This window comes from Miniopterus schreibersii (assembly GCF_964146895.1).
Source record: "Miniopterus schreibersii genome assembly, chromosome: 18".
NCBI lineage: Eukaryota > Metazoa > Chordata > Mammalia > Chiroptera > Miniopteridae > Miniopterus > Miniopterus schreibersii.
The window spans coordinates 18,795,443-18,816,675 of NC_138121.1; the positions used below are offsets into that span (position 1 = coordinate 18,795,443).

The following is a 21,233-nucleotide window of genomic DNA, read 5'->3' on the forward strand; positions in this document are numbered from 1 at the left end:
ACCTTTCCCATTGACTCAGCCGTTTACCTGGAGCAGCCAGACATCTCTTGTTCTTTTTCTGTTTAGCCCTCAATCTGATTGGTCCTCGAGCTGTGGATGTGCTGTCTGAGTTGTCTTATGCCCCTATGACGCCAGACCACTTCCCAAGTCTCTTTTGCAAGGTAGGTGCTAGTAAAGTTCTAGTTTTTGAATGGGCAGGGAATATCTTTAATAGAGATGGCAATTACATGTTATTACTACAGCATTAACACCCACAAAGTGTGTCAACTTTTATTAAGTAAATAAAATGACAGAATAAATTCATTTCTTTATTTTTCACTCTTCAAGGTTTCCTTATTTAATAAGCATTAGGATATATTTGAAGTGGATTTAACTTCTCTGAATATCAGTTCTATATATTTATTGCTTTCTATAGCAGTAGATTAAAATTCTAAGTTATAGGATTATGGCACTGATGCCAGAAAACACCAGTAGGGTCAGGTCCCTTCTCTCCAGCAACGCTTCCTCTCTCCCATGCCCAGAGTAACAGCAGCTTCTGTGTATGTGGCATCTTCAGGTAATAAATGGTGTGGGTGAATCCCTAAACAACTTACATAAGTTTCTTTCTTATACTTGGCCACAGCAGCTGAGTGAAACAAATTGTAACTAAATAAAAGAAACAACTAAATGCTCTTGAGGAAGTGGCTGATTTGAGGTCGAAATGGACAGATGTTTTTGTCAACCTATAACAAGCAGCTTGGGGACAGTTACTGACGGAGGCCCTTTGAAGTTCAGACCAAAGTTGGGATCCAAAGTTGATTTTTTCCTCCATGGCAGAGTGAAAGAAACAGATAACTCTCACATAGCCGTTAGTGACTCCTTCATAGCACTGTCTTTGCTTCTTGACGAAGTGATCCACGTATGTGTGCTCACAGAGCACCCCGTGATGTTGGGTTTCCTGTGGAAACAGTTTGCTGTAGTGCCATCTGGGACTTAGCACTTTCCTTTATGGGAACAGTAATTGAGACAGAGGTAACTGAGCTGCTGTGAACAGGTTTTGAACATTAGAAGCTTGGTCTCAGACTCTAGGGTAGCAGGTGAACCACGTTCTGTGGGCATCAGGCATCAGATCTTTTGTGGGCAGGTGCCCAGGACTGTCTGCCAAGTCCTCCAGAGGAGACATTTGCCTGGTTTTCATTGCTCCCCACACACCTGACTAAAACAAATCTTTTAGCAGGACTTTCCAAAAGTAGTATTTCATGCTTGGCTAGCACTCCTGAAATTGATGACATTCATGAGAAGAGATACGTAGAGGCTGTGCTCCATTCCTAATGACCTGGATACCTGGAAACAGACCATTATGATGAAATTCTTTCATTCACATGTCTCTCCTTTAGGGTCAAAGGGTGCAGAACTAAGGAGAGGGGTTTACCTCAGGCATCCATCCCACTTCCCTTGGAGGTTTGACACTGTCTCCCTTTGTTTCCACAGGAGATGAGTGTGGGCTATGCAAACGGGATCCGGGTGATGAGCATGACGCACACGGGAGAGCCAGGCTTCATGCTTTATATCCCCATAGAGGTGAGAGGCACGGAAGGTGTGCTGGCTCCCACACCTATTGAGCCTGGCAGGGTTAGAGCCATGTCTGATTGCGCCTCGGTAATTGAATAGGCTGTGCTAAAGAAACCAGGTACCAGCTTTTTATTTTCCTTTCCCTGCCAGTCTCCATTGCTCTCTCCCTCCACTTCGCTAATTCAGGTGTTTCACTCACACACACCACAGGCTGTGTGGTCCCCTTGTCCACATTTAAAGTTGTCTGACCATGGTGGTGTGTTCAGTAGTTGCCTGTTCACCACCTGCAGTAATGCAATTTATAGAGCAGCAGACTGAATTAAAACACCAATGAAGCTGATTTTTCTGTTGTTTTTTTCCAGTTTTATTGATATATAATTGGGATACATTAGTGTATAAGTACAGCGTAATGGATTGACTTACACATATTGCAAAATGATTTCTGCCATAAGGTTAGCATCCATCACCTCATATAGATACAAAAAGAAAAAGCAAGATTCCCCCCCCCCCCCCCCCCCGTAATGAGATCTCTTAGGATTGACTCCCTTAACTTTCCTACGTATCATACAGCAGTGTTAACTATAGTCAGGAGATTGTACATTGCATCCCTACTACTTTTTCACTTGTAACTGGAACCTTGTATCTTTTGACCACTTTCCTCCAATTTCCCCTCCCTCCACCCCTACTTCTGGTAACCACAAGTCTAATCATTTCTGAGTTTTTATTTTTTTATTCCAAATACTAGTGAGATTATATAGCATTTGTCTTTCTCTGACTTAATTCTGTCTTGTTTTGTCTTTCATTTTACAGCTTTTACAACAAAGCATAGTCTGCTATTGGGCTTTAGGCTTAAAGTATATTTAGATAGGGATTGAATATTTTGCTTTCAATTTAGAGAACTTTGTGTTTACCTAAGTTATTTGATACTTACATGTTTCTGGAATCAAGAAAACATGAGAGGCCAATGTTGTGGGATGCATCCTGGCTCTTTCTATCACTCACATATGCTGTATTCTGTGTAAAAAACCAGATGTTATGCGCACACATTAGAATGATGTGAACCAGACGTTTCATAGCATGGGCCAGCACACAGAGTATTGGGGCAAAGAACGAAGCCTGTGGAGGGTAAGTGGGCTATTCAAGAAGCAGTTCTGAGCTTGGTCATTACTGGGTGGTGACAGTGCTTCTATGAATTAATAATTGCTATGTAAGTACTTATGTTACTCTCCTAGACATTTTGGAGATGTGAAAAGATGCAGATACTACTTTCATGGAGATTAAGTCTGAGTTAAGGAGGACAGTGGCTCATTACTCCTGGGCTGTAGCACTTTGGTTGTTGATGAAACATCCTGAAAATTTTATACAACCGTTTCCTGTCCAGGTTAATAGTGTCCGCCATCGGGCACCTCACATACACTCCATGTTGAAATCTGAAGGTCTGCTAACCTCTCATTTCTTCCTCTAGTATGCCCTACATGTCTACAATGAAGTGATGAGTGTTGGGCAGAAATATGGAATCCGGAATGCTGGGTATTATGCTCTGCGTAGTCTCCGAATTGAGAAGTTTTTTGCCTTCTGGGGTCAGGATTTGAATACCCTCACCACCCCCCTGGAATGTGGACGAGAGTCTCGGGTGAAATTAGAGAAGGTACTGTGTCTGTGCACACTCCACTGTGACTCCCCTGCCCATGCAGGGCACCTGCCTTAGCAGGAAGAGGGGCTGACGTGGAAGGAAAATGTGGGAGTAGTGAAACCTTGGTGATAGCACTAGGTGAACAATGATTAGGATGTCCTTAGAATGAAAAGTATCTATGGGTTAGAACATCTTAATGTGAAAAAAATAAACTGGCAACACTTGTTTCCAGCACTTAGTCTAAAAGAGAGCAGAGTGCTTTCTGGGTAAGTTTTCTGAGTTGATTGTGGTGACACATTAATATGCCATGATTATTTGTACAAATTCGTCACCTATTTAACTAATTCCCCCCCCCCCCAAAATTTGTAATTCAAGAGGATGTTTGAAGTCTCTTTTCCACCTCTCTCAACCCCTCCCATCTCACTGCCACCTTTACCAGAAGCAGTTCCTCTCCTTTTTTAGAGCTTTAGTGTGGTGCAAACAGACAGGTGTATAATTTCCCCTTGCCACTTAAAAAAAAAAAAAAAATGTTTTATTGATTTCTAGAGAGGGGAAGGGAGAGGGATAGAAAAACATCATTGATCAGTTGCCTCCTGCACATCCCTTACTGGGGATCAAGCCCCCAACCTGGGCATGTGCCCTGACTGGGAATTGAACCAGTGACCTCTTGGTTCTTGGGTCAATGCTCAGTGGCTGTGCTCCCTTGCCACTTTTTTTAACCTAGATAGTTGGATACTACACACTCAGTGGTATTATTTTTAGCAATCATTCCCTATCAATACAGTAGATCTACAGTATTCTTTTTGAGAAATTTTCTGATATAAGAGTAATGAATATATATTCTCTATTTTCCAAAATGAAGAAAATTAAAATCATACTTTACCTATTGAGAGATAATCACTATTGAGTTTATTTTATCCTGCTTGATTTTGTACATACACATTGAATACAGATACATATGCATGGACTTTTTATTGGGATTATATAAAAATGCTGTTTTCCTAAAAATTCTAGCAAGTGTTTTTGATAATTGATTTTTCTAAATATTTTTGTTCTACATCGTCTTGTGATGGGAATCTGTGTTTATAAAATAGAAACAAGGGTACCTGTGTTGTTACAAAAATTCTCTGAAGGCATCTTGTATACTGTGAATGCAACTTTTCACATGCTGGGAAATATACAGTGTCCCCAAAGCGTGCTTGGGGATGAAGGAGAGCATTGCACCCACTGCAGTGGCACAGGGGACCCCTCCTCCTCCATTGTGTTGCTCATGTGCCAAGAGGTAAAGTGAGCATGATGACTCGGTGTTGCTTCTCTTTCCTAGGGGATGGATTTCATTGGTCGAGATGCCCTGCTGCAGCAGAAGCAGAACGGAGTGTATAAACGCCTCACTATGTTCATCCTGGACGACCATGACACGGACCTGGACCTCTGGCCTTGGTGGGGAGAACCCATTTACCGAAACGGGCAGTATGTTGGCAAGACCACCAGCAGTGCCTACAGCTACACCCTGGAGCGCCACGTTTGCCTGGGCTTCGTGCACAATTTCTCCGAGGACACTGGGGAGGAGCAGGTGGTGACAGCAGACTTCATCAACCGGGGAGAGTATGAAATTGACATCGCAGGACAGCGGTTCTTGGCCAAGGCCAGGCTCTACCCGGTTGCCTCCCTCTATACCCATAAGCGTCGAAAGGATGATGTGGAGCTAAGTGACTTGCATGGGAAATAACGCCAGGCAGTCTCACTTCCTCCCCGTCTTAGCATCTTAGGAGCCTCTCTCATGCCGTCCCTCTTAATTTAACCTTACCTCCCATCTCTTATCTCCCTGATGTAATCTTTAAACTTTTTGCTTTGCATCCTTTCTTGTCCTTTCATCTCCTCCTCCGTTTGCAGTTCCCCATCTCCTAATACTCATTCTGGGTTGTCTGTCCCCTCTGCCCACCCCTCATATTCCCATGATGACAGGAGCAAGCCCAACTTGTGGTATTGGGTTATGCTGACAGTCCGATTCAGATGCTGTATCTAGAAGCAAGGGAAGCTGGTGGTACGCAGGCCTTGGGGCAGGAGGCCATCTCCGTGGGGCCAGGTGTTCTTGGAGCAACCTGTTAACACGGGTTGCTTGCTGTATGTTACACCCCGAGGCAGCTTGCTCTCCTGTTCCACTGTGCTGTGAGTTAGCACCCTGATACCTCTAGCAAGATGACCATCTACCTCACTGACGAGAGGCATCATGTGATTGTTATTGGGCTGCAGCAGAAGTAAAGTTAACCTGGCACCATTCCCAGCCTCCCTACCAAACTAGATATCAGACCATAGGGCCAGGGCCACTTGCCTATAATTTTATTCATTGCATGTTAATCTCTATAATGACGGGTTTTGCTTGTTAGGCTGAGTAAACAAGCAAGCCACAATATTTGAAAGGGGAAAACCATGTTGCCTTTTGTGTTGCTTTTTCTAGATGAAAGGAAAGGGTCTTAACCTTAGAAAGTACCAACACCAAACAGTGCTGCTTCTCTTCCCACCACTCAGTCGTCCCATCCTGATTTTCCTCATCAGTTTCCTTGCCTGTCCCTTCGTCAGTAGGCCCACTAGCTCAGCAAACGTCTCTCCCCCTTGAGGGGAGGGAAAGGTAGCGCATCCCGTCCATACTGAGCTCAAGAGTACTAGAAGCCCAAGCTCAGCTTCCTCTGGCACAGAACTGAGCCACAGATGACCCCCGTGGGTCCAAAGTTCTGTGTGTACATTACATGAGCCTAGCAGACTGCTTTCCTCCCTTTCCCTGTCCATCTAGCTCTCTGTATCCTCTGGAACAGAAAATGACTTGGGAGTGTCTCCAAACAGACCATGCAGTTAAGGAGTGGCTCTTTTTCAGGCGTGAAGCCTGAGTGGTATCAGAGACTATACTAATCCATCCCAACACTTAATTTCCCCTTGCACCTAAGCTGCCCTAATTTGATTTTTTAAAAGTATAAACTGCTGTTAGAGAGGTAACTAAACTGCAGCCTTTGTTGCCTTGGCATCGTAGAAGCATTAGCTCTGCTAGATCTGTAAATCTAGTAAAGATGATGCTCTCGGGTGCCGCCGCCTTGCTCTGGCGTGTCTGTTTTATCCAGTGAATCAGACTGCCTTCTTCTAGACATTTCCCCAGCCAGACAACACCTACTTGATTAGGGTCCACCCTTTTACGTCTTAGTTGACTTATTAAGGGAGCATGTGATTATAACTGCTTGGAGGGCCTTGCTATTTTGCTGCAAATGTATATTTAATAGCCAAGAGATGTTGCTTCTAGGCAAAGAGGAGAAAGAAGACAGGTTGCCCAGCTGGAGAACAGAAGCGGTGCCAATGCAGGTGTTACCAGCAGGGAGCCCACTGACCCAAGAAGATGAGAACAGGTGATACAGAGCTAAAGTTATCAAATGCCCTGCACCATTCCAAAATCATCTTTTCTAGAGTTAAGTGTAAATTCCATCTTGTCCATAGTAGAGGTCACACTCCTAAGACTGGCAAGATGACACTCTTCTAGGGCATCACTGGTTTACTGGGTACCTTGTAGCACACATTATTTTTTGGCACTTTAAAGTTCATCCTTGAAGTCTTTCTGTTCATTCAAATACAGGCAAGTGTGAATCTGGTAGTTTTCTCTATTTGGTCCTAAATCTGAAGGGGATGACTCCTTCCCACCTCTTGCATAACTGACAATCAAAGCATCTAGTATGTGTGTCATTTCCATCTCAGGGGCTGTGGGGCCACAAGTGTTTGTCTTGTGTGACAACTCACCTTTCTCTAGGAATTTGAGGGGTTCTGGACTTGAGTTTAAGGTGGTTGGCACTTTTTTCTCTAAAATGATCCATCATTACCTCTTTTGCCCTCTTGGGGAGGGGCAGGGCTCTGCATGCTTCTTCTATCTTGTCAGCATATTCAATTGAAGAATCTTTTTGAACCTAGAAACACAAAATGTGTTAGCTTCAAACAGATGAAGACCCAGGGTTGCAAGTCTCCTGTGCACCTTCTCCTCCCTTGAAGTATTGTCTAAGCTCCTTGTTACTCATGTATGTCCTGTTTCTTGGCATTGTCATGAAGTGTGCATCAGAAAGATTTCCCATCTATGACACTGTCACTAAAGTCAGAAAAGCTCTAATTCAGAAAGTTTTAAGAGCAAAAAGGGTTAAAAACTACCTGCTTGGATAACCTGAGTGATGTCTTTAACTTGTGATGTGGTCACATACACTGCACAGGCAGGACACAGATAAGGGAAGAACTGCCACTACAGTGCCAGTGCTCTTCTGCAGAGTCCCTGTACCCCCAAATGTGAGCAATGCTATCCAGGCTAGGGCCAAAGACCACTTAGCCCAGAGATTAACCCGCTTCACTTTGGCCCAAAAGTCCCATTTCTGCAGGAGTAGAGCATAGTCACTAAGATCTGATTCACTGCCCTGGTTTCCGGCTCTGGCTCATGGATATGTGCTGGCATCTGAGTGTCTTCACCACCCTTTCAGAAACTGAAGCAGGTAAAAGGGAATCTTCTGTGACCTGTGGTCTTTGTTCTGACCTGGAAGGCTGTGCCTGGTAGGACAGCTCGCTGGCCTGCTTTCCAGGGTTTAGCTACAAGATTCTTTTTTTTTAATCTGTTTGTTGCATCTTGAGGAGTGTAGTCAGCAAGGATCCTCATTAGTATCTAAGGTGGAGGTTTGGTCAGTGCTTAATACTGAAAAATAACCTGTCCCCCCCCCATACCCTCCCCCCTTCTCTCAATCCCTCACAAACTTTGATCTAAGCAGCATTTTATCAACACAACATAGGGGAAATTTTCTTGTGAGGAAAGACTTTTCATCTCACACATATCATTTCCAAGCACATGTATTCAGGAGAAGCACAGCCGAGTGGAAGCAATGGTAGGTGAAATAGTAAGATGTTTTAGGCATTAGCTATGATGTCCAACAGGAAGCTGTGAGTACTCTGTGGTCTGCCAGTCAGCGCCTTCCCCACTGCCTCCACTTTATGGTGCTGAGTTGTAAGGCTCCTTCATTGTCAGCATGGGGCTCACACTTGCAGTCCCTCATCACTAACAAATGTACTATTTTCCAAGAGGACCGAGTATTTTTGTATGTGCTTGCCTTCTCTTTGTCCATTACATATCAGAGCTGTTCCTTGTATAATATGATTCTTGACTTCTCTGAGCAGTGTCCTTGGAGAATTACACAATTCTCGTGGGCCATTTTATCATATTTAGATGCAGCTGTTTTTATCCTTTGCAAACCTTCTGCCTTCTCGTTTTTCTGTCTCTCAAGGACAGTAATTACAAGAGGTGGGAAGGATATTTTTAGCATCTGTTTCAGAAGATCTAAGCCAGGAATTCCTTTGCACACCAAGAACTGGGGCTTGGAGCACGTCTTTTCTCCACACCAGCTCTCGTGCCTTACACTCCAGTGTCCCATGATGGGTGGAGAGAGGAAGGGTGAAAAAGTAACTCCATTTCAGGCTGAGGGTTCCCATCACCTGCTCACCTCTCCTTCCCCAGAACAGATGGTGTGGGGTAGAAGGCTGCCGCAGCCCATCTCAGTGAGGGGTTTTCTAACAGCACAGTTCACACTTTACTCTCTGGTCAACTCTCGGGATGTGTCAAAGCATCACTGTAATTATTGTAAAGTGCTATATTCATTATTCGCATCTGTAAATGTGCAGTTCTGTTCAGCCCCTTTCTGTCCTTGTGTAGCATTAGCATGTGGTCTTGAAGACATTCGAGGCACTTAGGTAAATGGGATCTTCTCTCAAGAGCCCTGGTGACGTTAGGCCCACAGGGTGACCGAGCATTTCTGCCCTCCATGAACATGATTCTTGACTTCTCTGAGCAGTGTCCTTGGAGAATTACACATTTCTCATGGGCTACACATTGTGTACTATGTTTCTATCACGCCAGATTTCAATTCGTTTTCATGTTACTAGGTTTGTAAATGAATAAACATACATTTTAATTACTCTTACCATGTCTGCTTGTGAAATATTCTTCACCTGTATGTGTTTGCCATCACAAAAGATAAACACTGCACATGAAACAGTTGATTCCTGTGTTATCAAAGTATAAAGAGTGTGGAAACTGAGGTAAAGTAGACACAGGCATGATGTTAGTGGTGGCCTGGCTGGTCAGAGGAAGCCTCTGTTCCTCCTGAAGTTATTGTCACTGGGTTTGACATCCTGCCTTACAACTGACTTCATATTAAGAACCTGGTACTTATTCCTGACAAGCCTGTGAGCCAGTGTCTGTGGGAAACAGGAGTATGAGCATTCTTGGTCACACCCATGGGAGAGAACAAGATGTGAGAGAAGCAGCCAGTGATCTTTGCTATACCGAGCTACCATCCACAAATTTAGTCATGGGACTTTAGACTGTTTATTCTCTGAGCAACTACATCTGGGAATCCACAGGTAAGTTAACATGTCTATAACAACTTCATTTTATATTCTAAACCTACTCCTTTAATTTCCAGTTTCATTATTGACCAACATTTGTTAGAACTGAAAAAGCACTGAGAACATCCCAGAGTCTCCAAGGCTAACTCCAAAAGAGGAGTTCCAAAGACATTTTGCACAATGACATTTCAGGGATATTTGGAAAGCCTCCCAATGGCGATTACTTTGAAGGAGACACTCTCAAATTACATGTACCTTCTTATTAATATGGTATATAATGCACTTAATTTAGTATGTTAAGTCATTCTAGAAAGAAAGCAGCCCAGCAAGCTGAGTGTGAGTGACAAAGACCTTCTAGCTCCTCCACCAAATGAAAGGCCAGCAGAGTTCATTCCTGCCAGGACCAAGTAGCCCTGAGCCAAAGGAGACTTGCCCATGATGCACCTCACGTCTGGTGTGAAGGCCTCAGGGCAATTCAACGTCATCATCTCCGATGCCTCCAATTCTGGCATCCTACGCAGGAGGGTGCTCAACAGGGGCTCTGAGCAATAAAAACAGTCAAACAGAGTCCTCAGCTTTGGGGAATTCAAAACTTCCAACTCCTTATACTAAGAAGAGCCAACTAGGCCAAGTATCAGAAAGCAGAACCCTTGCTGGAATTATGGAACACACCTACGAAGTGCTTGGCATGAAGACTGAGAGAAGATACTCTGGAAAGGAAAGGAGCTATGGAAAAGCAAATAACAAATGTGGTGACAGATGAGGCTCTGAAGGGCTCCGTGCTACAGCCCTCACAAAAATCTGTGGGACATAGCGAAAGCAGTTCTAAGTGAAATTCATCCGTGGTCCCTGTGAAACCGTCTCAAGATAGCTGCTGCTTCACACTAGTCTCCCTGTAATCTCATCTCCATTATGACCAATTTCCCTCCCCTGACCCAACCTTTCCCTTTCTGCTTCCCTCCCTCTAAACACCCTATCTGAACTGAAACGTCCACCTCCTTTTACTAATGTTCTCTTCCTGTCTCAATGGAAATGTAGCCTTTCTGGGGAAACTGCCACTGCCACGTGGCCAACCCTGTTTACTGACCTCACCATCAAGAATTAAGGTCAGCAGCCCCCTCACCTCTGAAACAATATCAAATGTTTCAAGCATAACAAAGACCCTGTTCCTCTCTTGCTCACACTAGCAGGCACCCCCTACCTAGCTCCAGCCTACATCGAGTTAAGCCTCCGCAGACCTCTGTCTACATAGAGCTTCTGAACCCATGACACCACTCCTCTCCTGCCCTATGACCTCTCTCCTTTCTTCCTTCTGCAGATATCCTGTCTCATCCCAGTCCCTGAATCTCCACCTACAAAACCACCATGCCCCTACAACCACCTCTTCCTTCTGTCATAGGGTCACTGTTTTGAACCTTGCTCCATCACTTGTCCTCTCTCATGTATCTTCAACGTTTCTTCTCCTCAGCATTTCATATGCTCAAGTCCCTCTCAGCTGATTTAAGAAGTGAAACAAAGCTCCACAGCTTTCTTCAATTAGTAATATTTAACTTTAATAGTCTAAATTATAAAACAGTCTGCAGACATTCAAATACAGGAGAAAATTAAGTTTTTGCACCATACAAAAATAACCAATACCAGTGTTAACGATATTTTTCCAGAATTTTGGTTTTTTGGAGCAGTGTGTTGCCCTGATGTCCACTGTTTGCCACCACATTTGTCTCAAGTCCTTTTCTGATATCTTAGAGATTGCAGTCTGCCAACTAGTTTTTAAAGAAAAAATTTATTTTTAACATGTATTTTACAACTTGTCCTTTTCCCTTGACAACAAATAATAATACATAAAGGGTTGCTTATATTGTTTTTCATTTTTCGCCCATCCTACTCTCCTGAATTGAAAACTACCGGTCTTTTGTCCCCTCACCATGGACACACTCTCCCTGGGAATGCTGCATTGCTAATTTTCAAGGACGCTTTCTGGCACCATCTCACTTGACCTCTCCACAGCAGCTGACAGTGCTGTGATACCTCCTGCTCACGCACTCTTTCCTTCTTTTATTTGAAGCCTACTTCCCTGATCACATCTTTGCACACTTCTCTCCTCTGCCCATTCCCTATGTGTTGATATCCCTCAGGGCTGTGAGACCAGCTGCTCTTCTCTGTCTACCACTCTCCAGGGTGACTTCCTTTCTACCGTGACAGATGGCCTACCCCAGAGCAGTCCTGAGCTTTCCACCTGCATATCCAGATGAAGAATGGCCATCCCAGAGGTCAAACTGCACACATCTAAAAGGTAAACACATCCTCCTCAATCTCCAGATCTGTTCCACTTCCTGTGTCCCCAGAGACACCATAGCTAGAATCCTGGGTGACCCTGGATAATCCCCTCAGCTCTGAGCCCATTTGACATCTTACCTGAACCCCTCTCCCTCAACACTTGGGTAGGTAACCCTTCTGTTCTCTTGTCACACATTGTACTTCTCTCAGCAAAGAGTTTGTCACACTGTATAATGGTTGGTTTGCAATCAGGGAAGCAACATAGCAACCCAGTGAGACTATGGACTTTAGAGGCAGACAGAGCTGGGTTTGAAAATGTCCCCACCTCACATTAGCTGTTTGGCTCTGAGCAAGTTACTAAATCTCTACTTCAGGCTCCTTATCTGTACCGTGGAATAGGAACACCTATCTCAAATGGTTGCTACAAAGACTAAATCAGACAATACAGGAAAAACAGGGCCACTGGCACCTAAGAAGCACTAAGTGGTAGATGTTTATCCCCTAGATTTTAGGGGCTCTCTCAGAGTAGGGACCAATTATAACTAGATCATAATTTTCCTAGTATTCAGCATAGGCACTTTGGAAACATAAGCTGATGAATGAATGAAAACAGAGAAAAAAGGAGATGGGAAAAATTCAATGATGACTGAGATCTCAATCTTTAGGCCCCCAGACTTGAGATTTCTAAGTAACTTAAAAGAATTAAAAAAGGAGAAAAGGTAATATTGATATAGTTACAATGTGCCAGACACTGCTTTATGTATACAACTGAAATAATCCTCATAGCTCAGCTGTTGTGGCTCAGTGGTTGAGCATCAACCTATGATCCAGGAGATCAAGGTTCGACTCTGGGTCAGAGCACATGTCCGGGTTGCGGGCATAAGCCCCAGTAAGGGGTGTGCAGGAGGCAGCCAATTAATGACTCCCTCATCATTGATGTTTCTATCTCTCCCTCTCCCTTCCTCTCTCTGAAATCAATAAAGATATATTTAAAAAAAAAAAGATCAGAGCAGAAATTAATGCTATAGAGACTAAAAAAACAAACAAAAACAAAGAATCAATGAAACCAAGAGCTGGTTCTTTGAAAAGATAAATAAAATTGATGAGCCTTTAGCCAGACTCACCGAGAAAGAAAGAGGACCCAATAAATAAAATCAGAAATGAAAGAGGTGATATAACAACTGACACCACTTAAATACAAAGAATTGTAAGAAATTATGAGCAACTATATGCCAACAAACTGGACAACCTGAGTGAAATGGACAAACTCCTAGAAACATACAATCTTCCAAAACTGAATTAGGAAGAATCAGAAAACCTGAGTAGGCTGATAACTAATGAAATTGAAGTAGTAATAAAAAAAACTCCCAGCAAACAAAAGTCCTGGACCAGATGGATTTACAGGTGAGTTTTACCCAACATTCAAAGAAGAATTAATACCTATTCTCCTCAAACTATTCCAGAAAATTCAAGAGGAGGGAAGACTCCCAAGCTCTTTTATGAGGCCAGCATTATCCTATCCCAAAACCAGGTAAAGACACTATAAAGAAAGAAAATTACAGGCCAATATCCCTGATGAACATAGATGCTAAAATACTCAACAAAATATTAGCAAATTGGATCCAGCAATATATTAAAAAGATCACACACTACGACCAAGTGGGATTTATTCCGGGGATGCAAGGCTAGTATAATATTTGCACATCAAAAAATGTGATACATCACATAAACAAAATGAAGGACAAAAATCATATGATTCATATCAACAGATGCAGAAAAAGCATTTGACAAAATCCAGCACCCATTTTTGATAAAAACTCTCAGCAAGTGGGAATAAAGGGATCATACCTCAACATAATAAAGGCCATATATGACTAACCTACAGCCAATATCATATTCAACAGTCAAAAAATAAAACCATTTCCCTTAAAAACAGGAACAAGACAAGACTGTCCACTTTCACCACTCTTACTCAACATAGTACTGGAAGTCCTTGCCACAGTGATCAGACAAGAAGAAAAAAGGCACCCAAATTGGAAAGGAGGAAATAAAACTGTCATTATTCACAGATGACAAGATACTGTACATAGAAAACCCTAAGGACTCCATCAGAGTATTACTAGATTTGATCAATGAATTTGGCAAGGTAGTAGGATACAAAATTAACATCTGAAAATCGAGAGCATTTTTACACACCAATAATGAAATCTCTGCAAGAGAATAAGAGAAACTAAAAAAACAATACCATTTACCATTGCAGAAAAAGAAAAGAAAAGATACCTAGGAATAAACTTAACCAAGGATGTAAAAGATCTGTACTCAGAAAACTACAGGTCACTGAAAAAAGAAATAGAGGAAGCCCAGCTGGGTGTGGCTCAGCAGTTGAGCATCGACCTAAGATCCAGGAGATCGTGGTTCGATTCCCAGTCAGGGCACATGCCCAGGTTGTGGGCTCTATCCCCAGTTGGGGGCATGCAGGAGGCAGCCGATCAATGACGACTCTCTCATCACTGATGTTTCTCTCTCTCTCTCCCTTCCTCTCTGAAATCAATAAAGATATATTTTTTTTAAAAAAGAGAGAAACAGACAAAGATACAAACAAGTGGAAGAATATGCCATGTTTGTGGACTGGAAGAATGAATATCATTAAAATATCCAAAGCAATCTATAGAGTCAATGCAAATCTTATTAAAATACCAACAGCATATTTCACAGAACTAGAACAAATATTCCAAAAATTTATATGGAACTAAAAAAGACCCCAAATAGCCACAGCAATCTTGAGAAAGAAGAACAGGGTTGGAGGGATCACTATACCAGATATCAAATTGTACTACAAAGCCACTGTAATCAAAACAGCCTGGTACTGGCACAAGAACAGGCATATAGATCAATGGAACAGAACAAAGACCCCATAAATCAACCCACACCCTTATGGTCAATTAATATTTGACAAAGGAGGCAAGAGCATACCATGGAGTAAAGACAATCTCTTTGATAAAAAGTATTGGGAAAATTGGTCAGATACATGCAAAAAAAATGAAACTAGACCACCAACTTACACCATACACAAGAATAAGTTCAAAATAGATAAAAGTCTTAAATGTAAGCTGTGAAACCATAAAAACCCTAGAAGAAAACATAGGCAATACAATCACAGACATCTCACATAGTCGAATTTTTGCAGATATATCTCCTAGGGCAAGAGGAACAAAGGAAAAAAATAAACAAGAGGGACTACATCAAACTAAAAAGATTCTGCACAGCAAAAGAAACCATCCTCAAAATGTAAAGGGAACCCATGATTTGGGAGAACATATTTGCCAATGATACATCTGATAAAGGGTTAATTTCCAAACTATACAAAGAACTCATATAACTCAACAAGAGGGAGACAAACGATCCAATTAAAAAATGGGCAAAGGACATAAATAGACACTTCTCCAGAGAGGACATACAGATGGCCAACAGACATATGAAAAAATGCTCAACGTCCACTAATCATCAGAGAGATTCAAATTAAAAACTACAATGAGGTATCATTTCACACCTGTCAGAATGGCTACCATCAACAAATCAATGAACATCAAGTGCTGGTGAGGTTGTGGAGAAAAGGGAACCCTAGTGCACTGCTGGTGGGAATGCAGACTGGTGCAGCCACTATGGAAAACAGTATGGAAGTTCCTTAAAAAATTAAAAATGGAACTGCCATTTGATGCAGTGATTCCACTTCTGGGAATATATCCTAAGAATCCCAAAACATCAATCAGAAAGAATATTTGCGTCCCTATGTTCATAGCAGCGCTATTTACAATAGCTAAGATCTGGAAACAGCTTAAGTGCCCATCAGTAGATGAGTGGATAAAAAAGCTGTGGGACATTTATACATGGAATACTATGCAGCTATAAAAAAGAAGGATCTCTTACCCTTTGGGACAGCATGGATAGACCTGGAGAATATTATGCTAAGCAAAATAAGCCAGTCCGAGAAAGACAAGTATCACATGATCTCACTTATATATGGAATCTAAGGAACAAAATAAATTGACAAACAAGATAGAACCACAGACATGGAAGCATGAAACAGACTGACAGATCTCAGAGGGAGGGTGGGAAGAGATTGACCAAAGAACTTATAAGCATATATGCACAGCCCATAGACACAGACAATAGACAGAGGAAGAACTGGTGAGGGGTGGGAGATGGGGGGAGGTGGGTAAAGGGGAGAAAATGGGGGACATCTGTAATACTTTCAACAATAAAATTTATTTTAAAAAGCTATGGTACATACATACAATGAAATGCTACTCATAAAAAAGAATGAAGTCTTGTTACTGCAACAACATGAATGGACCTAGAGGGTATTATGCTAAGTAAAATAAGTCAGACAGAAAGACAAAAATCATATGATTTCACTTATATGTGCAATCTAAAAAACCAAAATAAACAAACAAAACAGAAACAAACTCATAGCTACAAATTGATGGTTGCCAGATGGGAGGGAGGTTGGGGGTTGGTGAACAAGGATTAAGAAGTACAAACTGCCAGCAATAAAAACAGTCACAGGGTGTAACGTATATCACAGGGAACACAGCCAATAGTAGTGTAATAATTATGTATGGCATCACATGGGTACTGTACTTATCGGGTGATCACTTCATAAGATATGTGTCTAATCACTATGCTGTACACCTGAAACTAATATAATATTGTATAATATGGTATGTCAAATTAAAAAAAAATTTAAGTGCCAGACAGAAAGCAAAGAAGGGCAATATTATATTTATTAGTGGGGGGAAAAAAAAGTCAGTGAAATGGTGAGGTAAAAAAAAGTAGATTTAAAGTGGATGCAAACTGTGAAGGAAAGGAAGGTACCAGAGTCTATTCTCGCAGGTTTGGCAGCAAAACCAAAGCAAAGGTTGATAGCAAAGGTGGTAAAGCCAGTAGAGAAGAACCTGAAGATAAAACATATACTCTTGTTTAAAATAAATTATATTTAAAAACTAACTATAATATTCCCTGCTGAGAAGAATAATTTCTGCTAAAACGCCTCAGTAATGGGGTTGGTTATTCTCAGATCTGCTCACACCACCAAGAGCAAGAGGAAAGCTCTAACAGCTCCCTCTGAGCTGTTCCTCTGTGTGATGCAGCGCTGAGTACGGGCTGCTGACCCCAAGGAAGACCAGGCAACTACAGATGATTACGAGAACACTTCCTACACCTGCCTCAGCACAAGAGCCACCTGGGTCACTTAAAAAAAACAAAAAGCACATTCCGCAGCTCCCTCTGGAGATTCTGCTCCTCTGGTCCAGGGTGCTGTATTTTTCAAACAAGTGTACCAAGTGATCAAGCGAGTTTAAGAAATCAGTACAAATCCCTATCACCGGAAAAGTGTGCCTTTTGGGCCCGGCTCACCCCCCTCCCAGCCCCACCCCGCATCCTCGTGTGTCATGCTTACACGCACAGGCAAAATGGACTTCAAGATCCCTGAACCAAATCTGAGTGTCGTTCACACCGGACCCGAGGGGACAAACACTGACCCTGCTCCAGCCTAGGCTTCTCCAGGTAACTTCACTGCAGGACCCCGCAGCCGTCTCACTAATTAGTCAAGCACAGGTGGACCGCACGTTTCAACGCGGGAAAACACTGCCACCTGCAGAGGAGGAAGGCCGGGCTAGACCAGCCTCATCTGCGCCGCGGGACTGGGCAAGCCCGAGGCGGGGAGCCAGGAGCGAGGTCACCCCGAGTGCCGGAGAGCGGGCGCGCGGCGGCCGAGGTCGGGGCCCCGAGGCCCGGACAACCTCCGCCGGAGCGGGCACAGCGGCAGAGACACTGGGGCAGGTCAGGGGGACCCCCTCTCGGCCCGGGCCGGCGGAGTCCTGGCGCCAGGACGCGCCTTCCCGGGAGAACCAGGCAGAACCGACGGGAAACGAGGGACCGCGGCGACCACCCCTGAGCCAGACCGAAGAGGAAACGCGACGCAGCGGGGCCTGAGGCGCTGAGGCCCGGGCGGGCGGGGACGTCAGGCCGGCCCGCGACTGTCCGCTTACCTCATGGGCGCCCGCGGGCTCCGCGCTCAGCAACACCCGGCGGAAGGCCCGCAGCAGCCACACCGGTCACCAGGGGTCGGGAGCGGAGTCCCGAGTTCTGCGGAAGCGGGGTCCGCGACCTTCCGCGCTTTACGGCGGCGCGTGACCGCGCGCGCACGCGCACGCGCACGCGCGGCGTGGCGTCCCCTCTGCGGCCCCGCCCCTGCACGTGGGGCTTGTTGGGGGCTCGCTAAGTCCCTCCTTTGCCTCGGCTGAGCTGAAGGCGATTTGGAGGCGTCGCCTCTCAAGGCCTCATTAGAGCTCGAGTCTCAGAACCTGTCCGTTTGGGGAAGTGCAGCGAGGACGCCCGGGGTGGGCAGCAGCCCCGCGGGAGCGCGGGGGGCGCGGGGGTTCTCTCCACCGTCGAGGCGCGACGAGGGGCCGCAGCCCAGAGCCACTCTGTTCCAAGGCGTTAAAAGGCTTCTTGGCATAAAATAAATTCCTTCAAGAGGAAAACAACAAACAAACAAAAAGGCCTCTTGGACCGGCAGTCGCCTTTTTTCCGGTTAGTCTTTCGGGTGTCCCAGGGCGAGGCTTCAGCTGCGCCGACTGGAAAGCTGGTCGGCGGCCCAGGGTCTCCCTGGAGGCGGGATTAGAGGACGGGAGCTCCGGGCCGCATTTCACTCTCTGCACCATTCTAGCTCTTCTGGGACAGAGGAAACGGAATCAATCACACGATCCTCTAAGAAGTACCCCACCTCCCCCTGCCTTACTGTCGCGTCGCCCTGTTTCTGTCTTTTATAGAAATATCTAAGGTGTATGTGTCTGCTGGCTGCATTTCCCACCGGGGGGTGCCAGCCCTGCTCTGGCTCCGCAGCACCTTCATCTAATACACGGCAGTATTCTCAACACTCGGAACAGTGTTTGGACCATCGCCCAGTAAATATTTCTTTGAATGGATAGTATTTAAGGGTCAGCTGCCCCTGAGTGATGGGCCATACGCTCAAGTTCTCATTCTTTGGATTATAGCCCATCTCACCACACAAGCCAGTCTTATTTCATCAACGTCTGCTTGTGGCCAGGCTGTCTGTTGGGCGATGGCCTGCAGCAGAGCACAAGAAGCAGGGCTTCTGCCTTTAGGGAGTGGGAATAAGGTTCCAGGGACTCCTGTGTCACCATGCCAGCCCACAACCTGCACACTTCATACATATTTTAGCTAAAGGCTTAAAGTTTGGGTTCACCTACCTACCCCCCCCCCCAAAAAAAAAAGAAAAGGTGATAAACTTACAAATCTAAGGTATATTCTTGGAGAAGCCTTTGCAATGCCCAGATGATAGCGATTTCAGTAGAAAAACTTAAGTTTTCTCAGTGAATCAGCCATCTGGCCCAAGACATTTCCGTGCATAGGAATCTGGGAGAAACCTAGTTGTCTGTAGGAAAAGGTGGATGAAATGAAGTGATATTTAATGTGTTGATTACCTTGTTTACATGCAGTAAGTTGTGAACAAGCTGTACAGATTTCTGCCTGCTTCCTCACCTGTCAGCACTTTTGGCCTCTGCTTTAAGATGCTAAGTCCTAAAGCTTCTTTCATTGTCGGTGCTGACTTGTTCTTTATAGGCTCTCATAACCACCAGTGCACTATTTTTCAAGAAGATACGTGGTTTGGGCTTCTTTTTTCCATAAAATGTTTAAGTTATACCTGTGTGATTCTTGACTTCTCAGAGAAGAATTGCACAATTCTTATGGGCCATTTTTCTCGTGATATTTAGATGCAGCTGTTTTTATCCTTTGCAAACCTTCTGCCTTCTCGTTTTTCTGTCTCTCAAGGACAGTAATTACGAGAGGTGGGAAGGACATTTTTAGCATCTGTTTCAGAAGATCTAAGCCAGGAATCCCTTTGCACACCAAGAACTGGGGCTTGGAGCACGTCTTTTCTCCACACCAGTTCTCGTGCCTTACACTCCAGTGTCCCATGATGGGTGGAGAGAGGAAGGGTGAAAAAGTAACTCCATTTCAGGCTGAGGGTTCCCATCACCTGCTCACCTCTCCTTCCCCAAAACAGATGGTGTGGGGTAGAAGGCTGCCGCAGCCTGTCTCGGTGAGGGGTTTTCTAACAGCACAGTTCACACTTTACTCTCTGGTCAACTCAGGATGTGTCAAAGCATCACTGTAATTATTGTAAAGTGCTGTATTCATTATTTGCATCTGTAAATGTGCAGTTCTGTTCAGCTCCTTTCTGTCCTTGTGTAGCGTTAGCATGTGGTCTTGAAGACATTCGAGGCACTTAGGTAAATGGGATCTTCTCTCAAGAGCCCTGGTGACGTTAGGCCGAGCATTTCTGCCCCCCATGAAGATGGTATTAACATTGTACACTGTGTTTCTATCAAGCCAGCTTTCAATTAAGATTTTCTTTTCATGTTACTAGGTTTGTGAATAAACAGACATTTTAATTACTCTTGTCGTGTCTGCTTGAGAAATATTCTTTTTTGGTGGTTGTTGTTAATCATCACCCGAGGATGTTTTTCTATTGATTTTTAGAGAGGGTAGAAGGGAGGGAGGGAGAGAGACATCAATTGGTTGTCTCCTAACCAGAGTGGGGGATTGAACCTGCAACCCAGGTACATGTCCTTAACTGGGAATGGAACCCATGACCCTTAGGTGTGAGGGATGACGCTCTAACTACTGAGCCACACCAGCCAGGGTGAAATATTCTTTATCTGTAGTAACTTGGTGTATTTGCCTTCACAAAAGATAAACATTATATATAAAACTGTACTTGTGTTACTACGTGTAAAACAGAATTTGGAAACCTAGGTAAAGTAGATACAGGCATTATGCAGTGGTGGCCTGGCTGGCCAGAGAAAGCCTCCGTTCCTTCTTCGTAAGTTACCACTGCTGCCACTGGGTTGGACATCCTGTCATACTAGAGGAACTGCCCTGCATGTCTTATAAGTCTCAAGGCTTTGGAATGTTAAAACAGGGCAAAATAACCTTTGAACTGGGCCAAAAGCAACCTTGTTTTCCAAAGAACTGTTTGCAAACATAACAAGAAAGCAGTTACTATGATTAGTGGACTCTAAATTTAAAACATTATTTAGAATTAACGTCACTAAGTTATGTTATCTGCATCAATAAAAATGTCTTCTTTCTATTGATGTAATTAACCCCCTTCTCTTAAATACCCATTGCCTTTGTTTCCTAAATGGAAAACTGAGCTTCTGCCTGAATTGGCGTATCCAGAATAGTTACTCTTTTTTTTTTAAATAAATATTGCCTCTCATTTTGAAAGGCCTTTTTTATTTTTAGGTTATCAAATGAATTGGAAAAAGTAAAG

General features: G+C 43.9%; 1 protein-coding gene across 1 annotated transcript in view; it reads left to right on the forward strand.

Moving 5' to 3' along the window:
* Positions 1-9,165, forward strand: part of PDPR (pyruvate dehydrogenase phosphatase regulatory subunit) — a 30,694-nt gene extending 21,529 nt beyond the window's left edge. Inside the window, exons 15-18 of the mRNA XM_081119805.1 lie at positions 67-161; positions 1,471-1,560; positions 3,017-3,199; positions 4,509-9,165. Coding sequence (XP_080975931.1) covers positions 67-161; positions 1,471-1,560; positions 3,017-3,199; positions 4,509-4,913 — 773 coding nt within the window. The 3' untranslated portion in view covers positions 4,914-9,165. The remainder of the gene's footprint in view (positions 1-66; positions 162-1,470; positions 1,561-3,016; positions 3,200-4,508) is intronic.
* Positions 9,166-21,233: the final 12,068 nt, after the last annotated feature.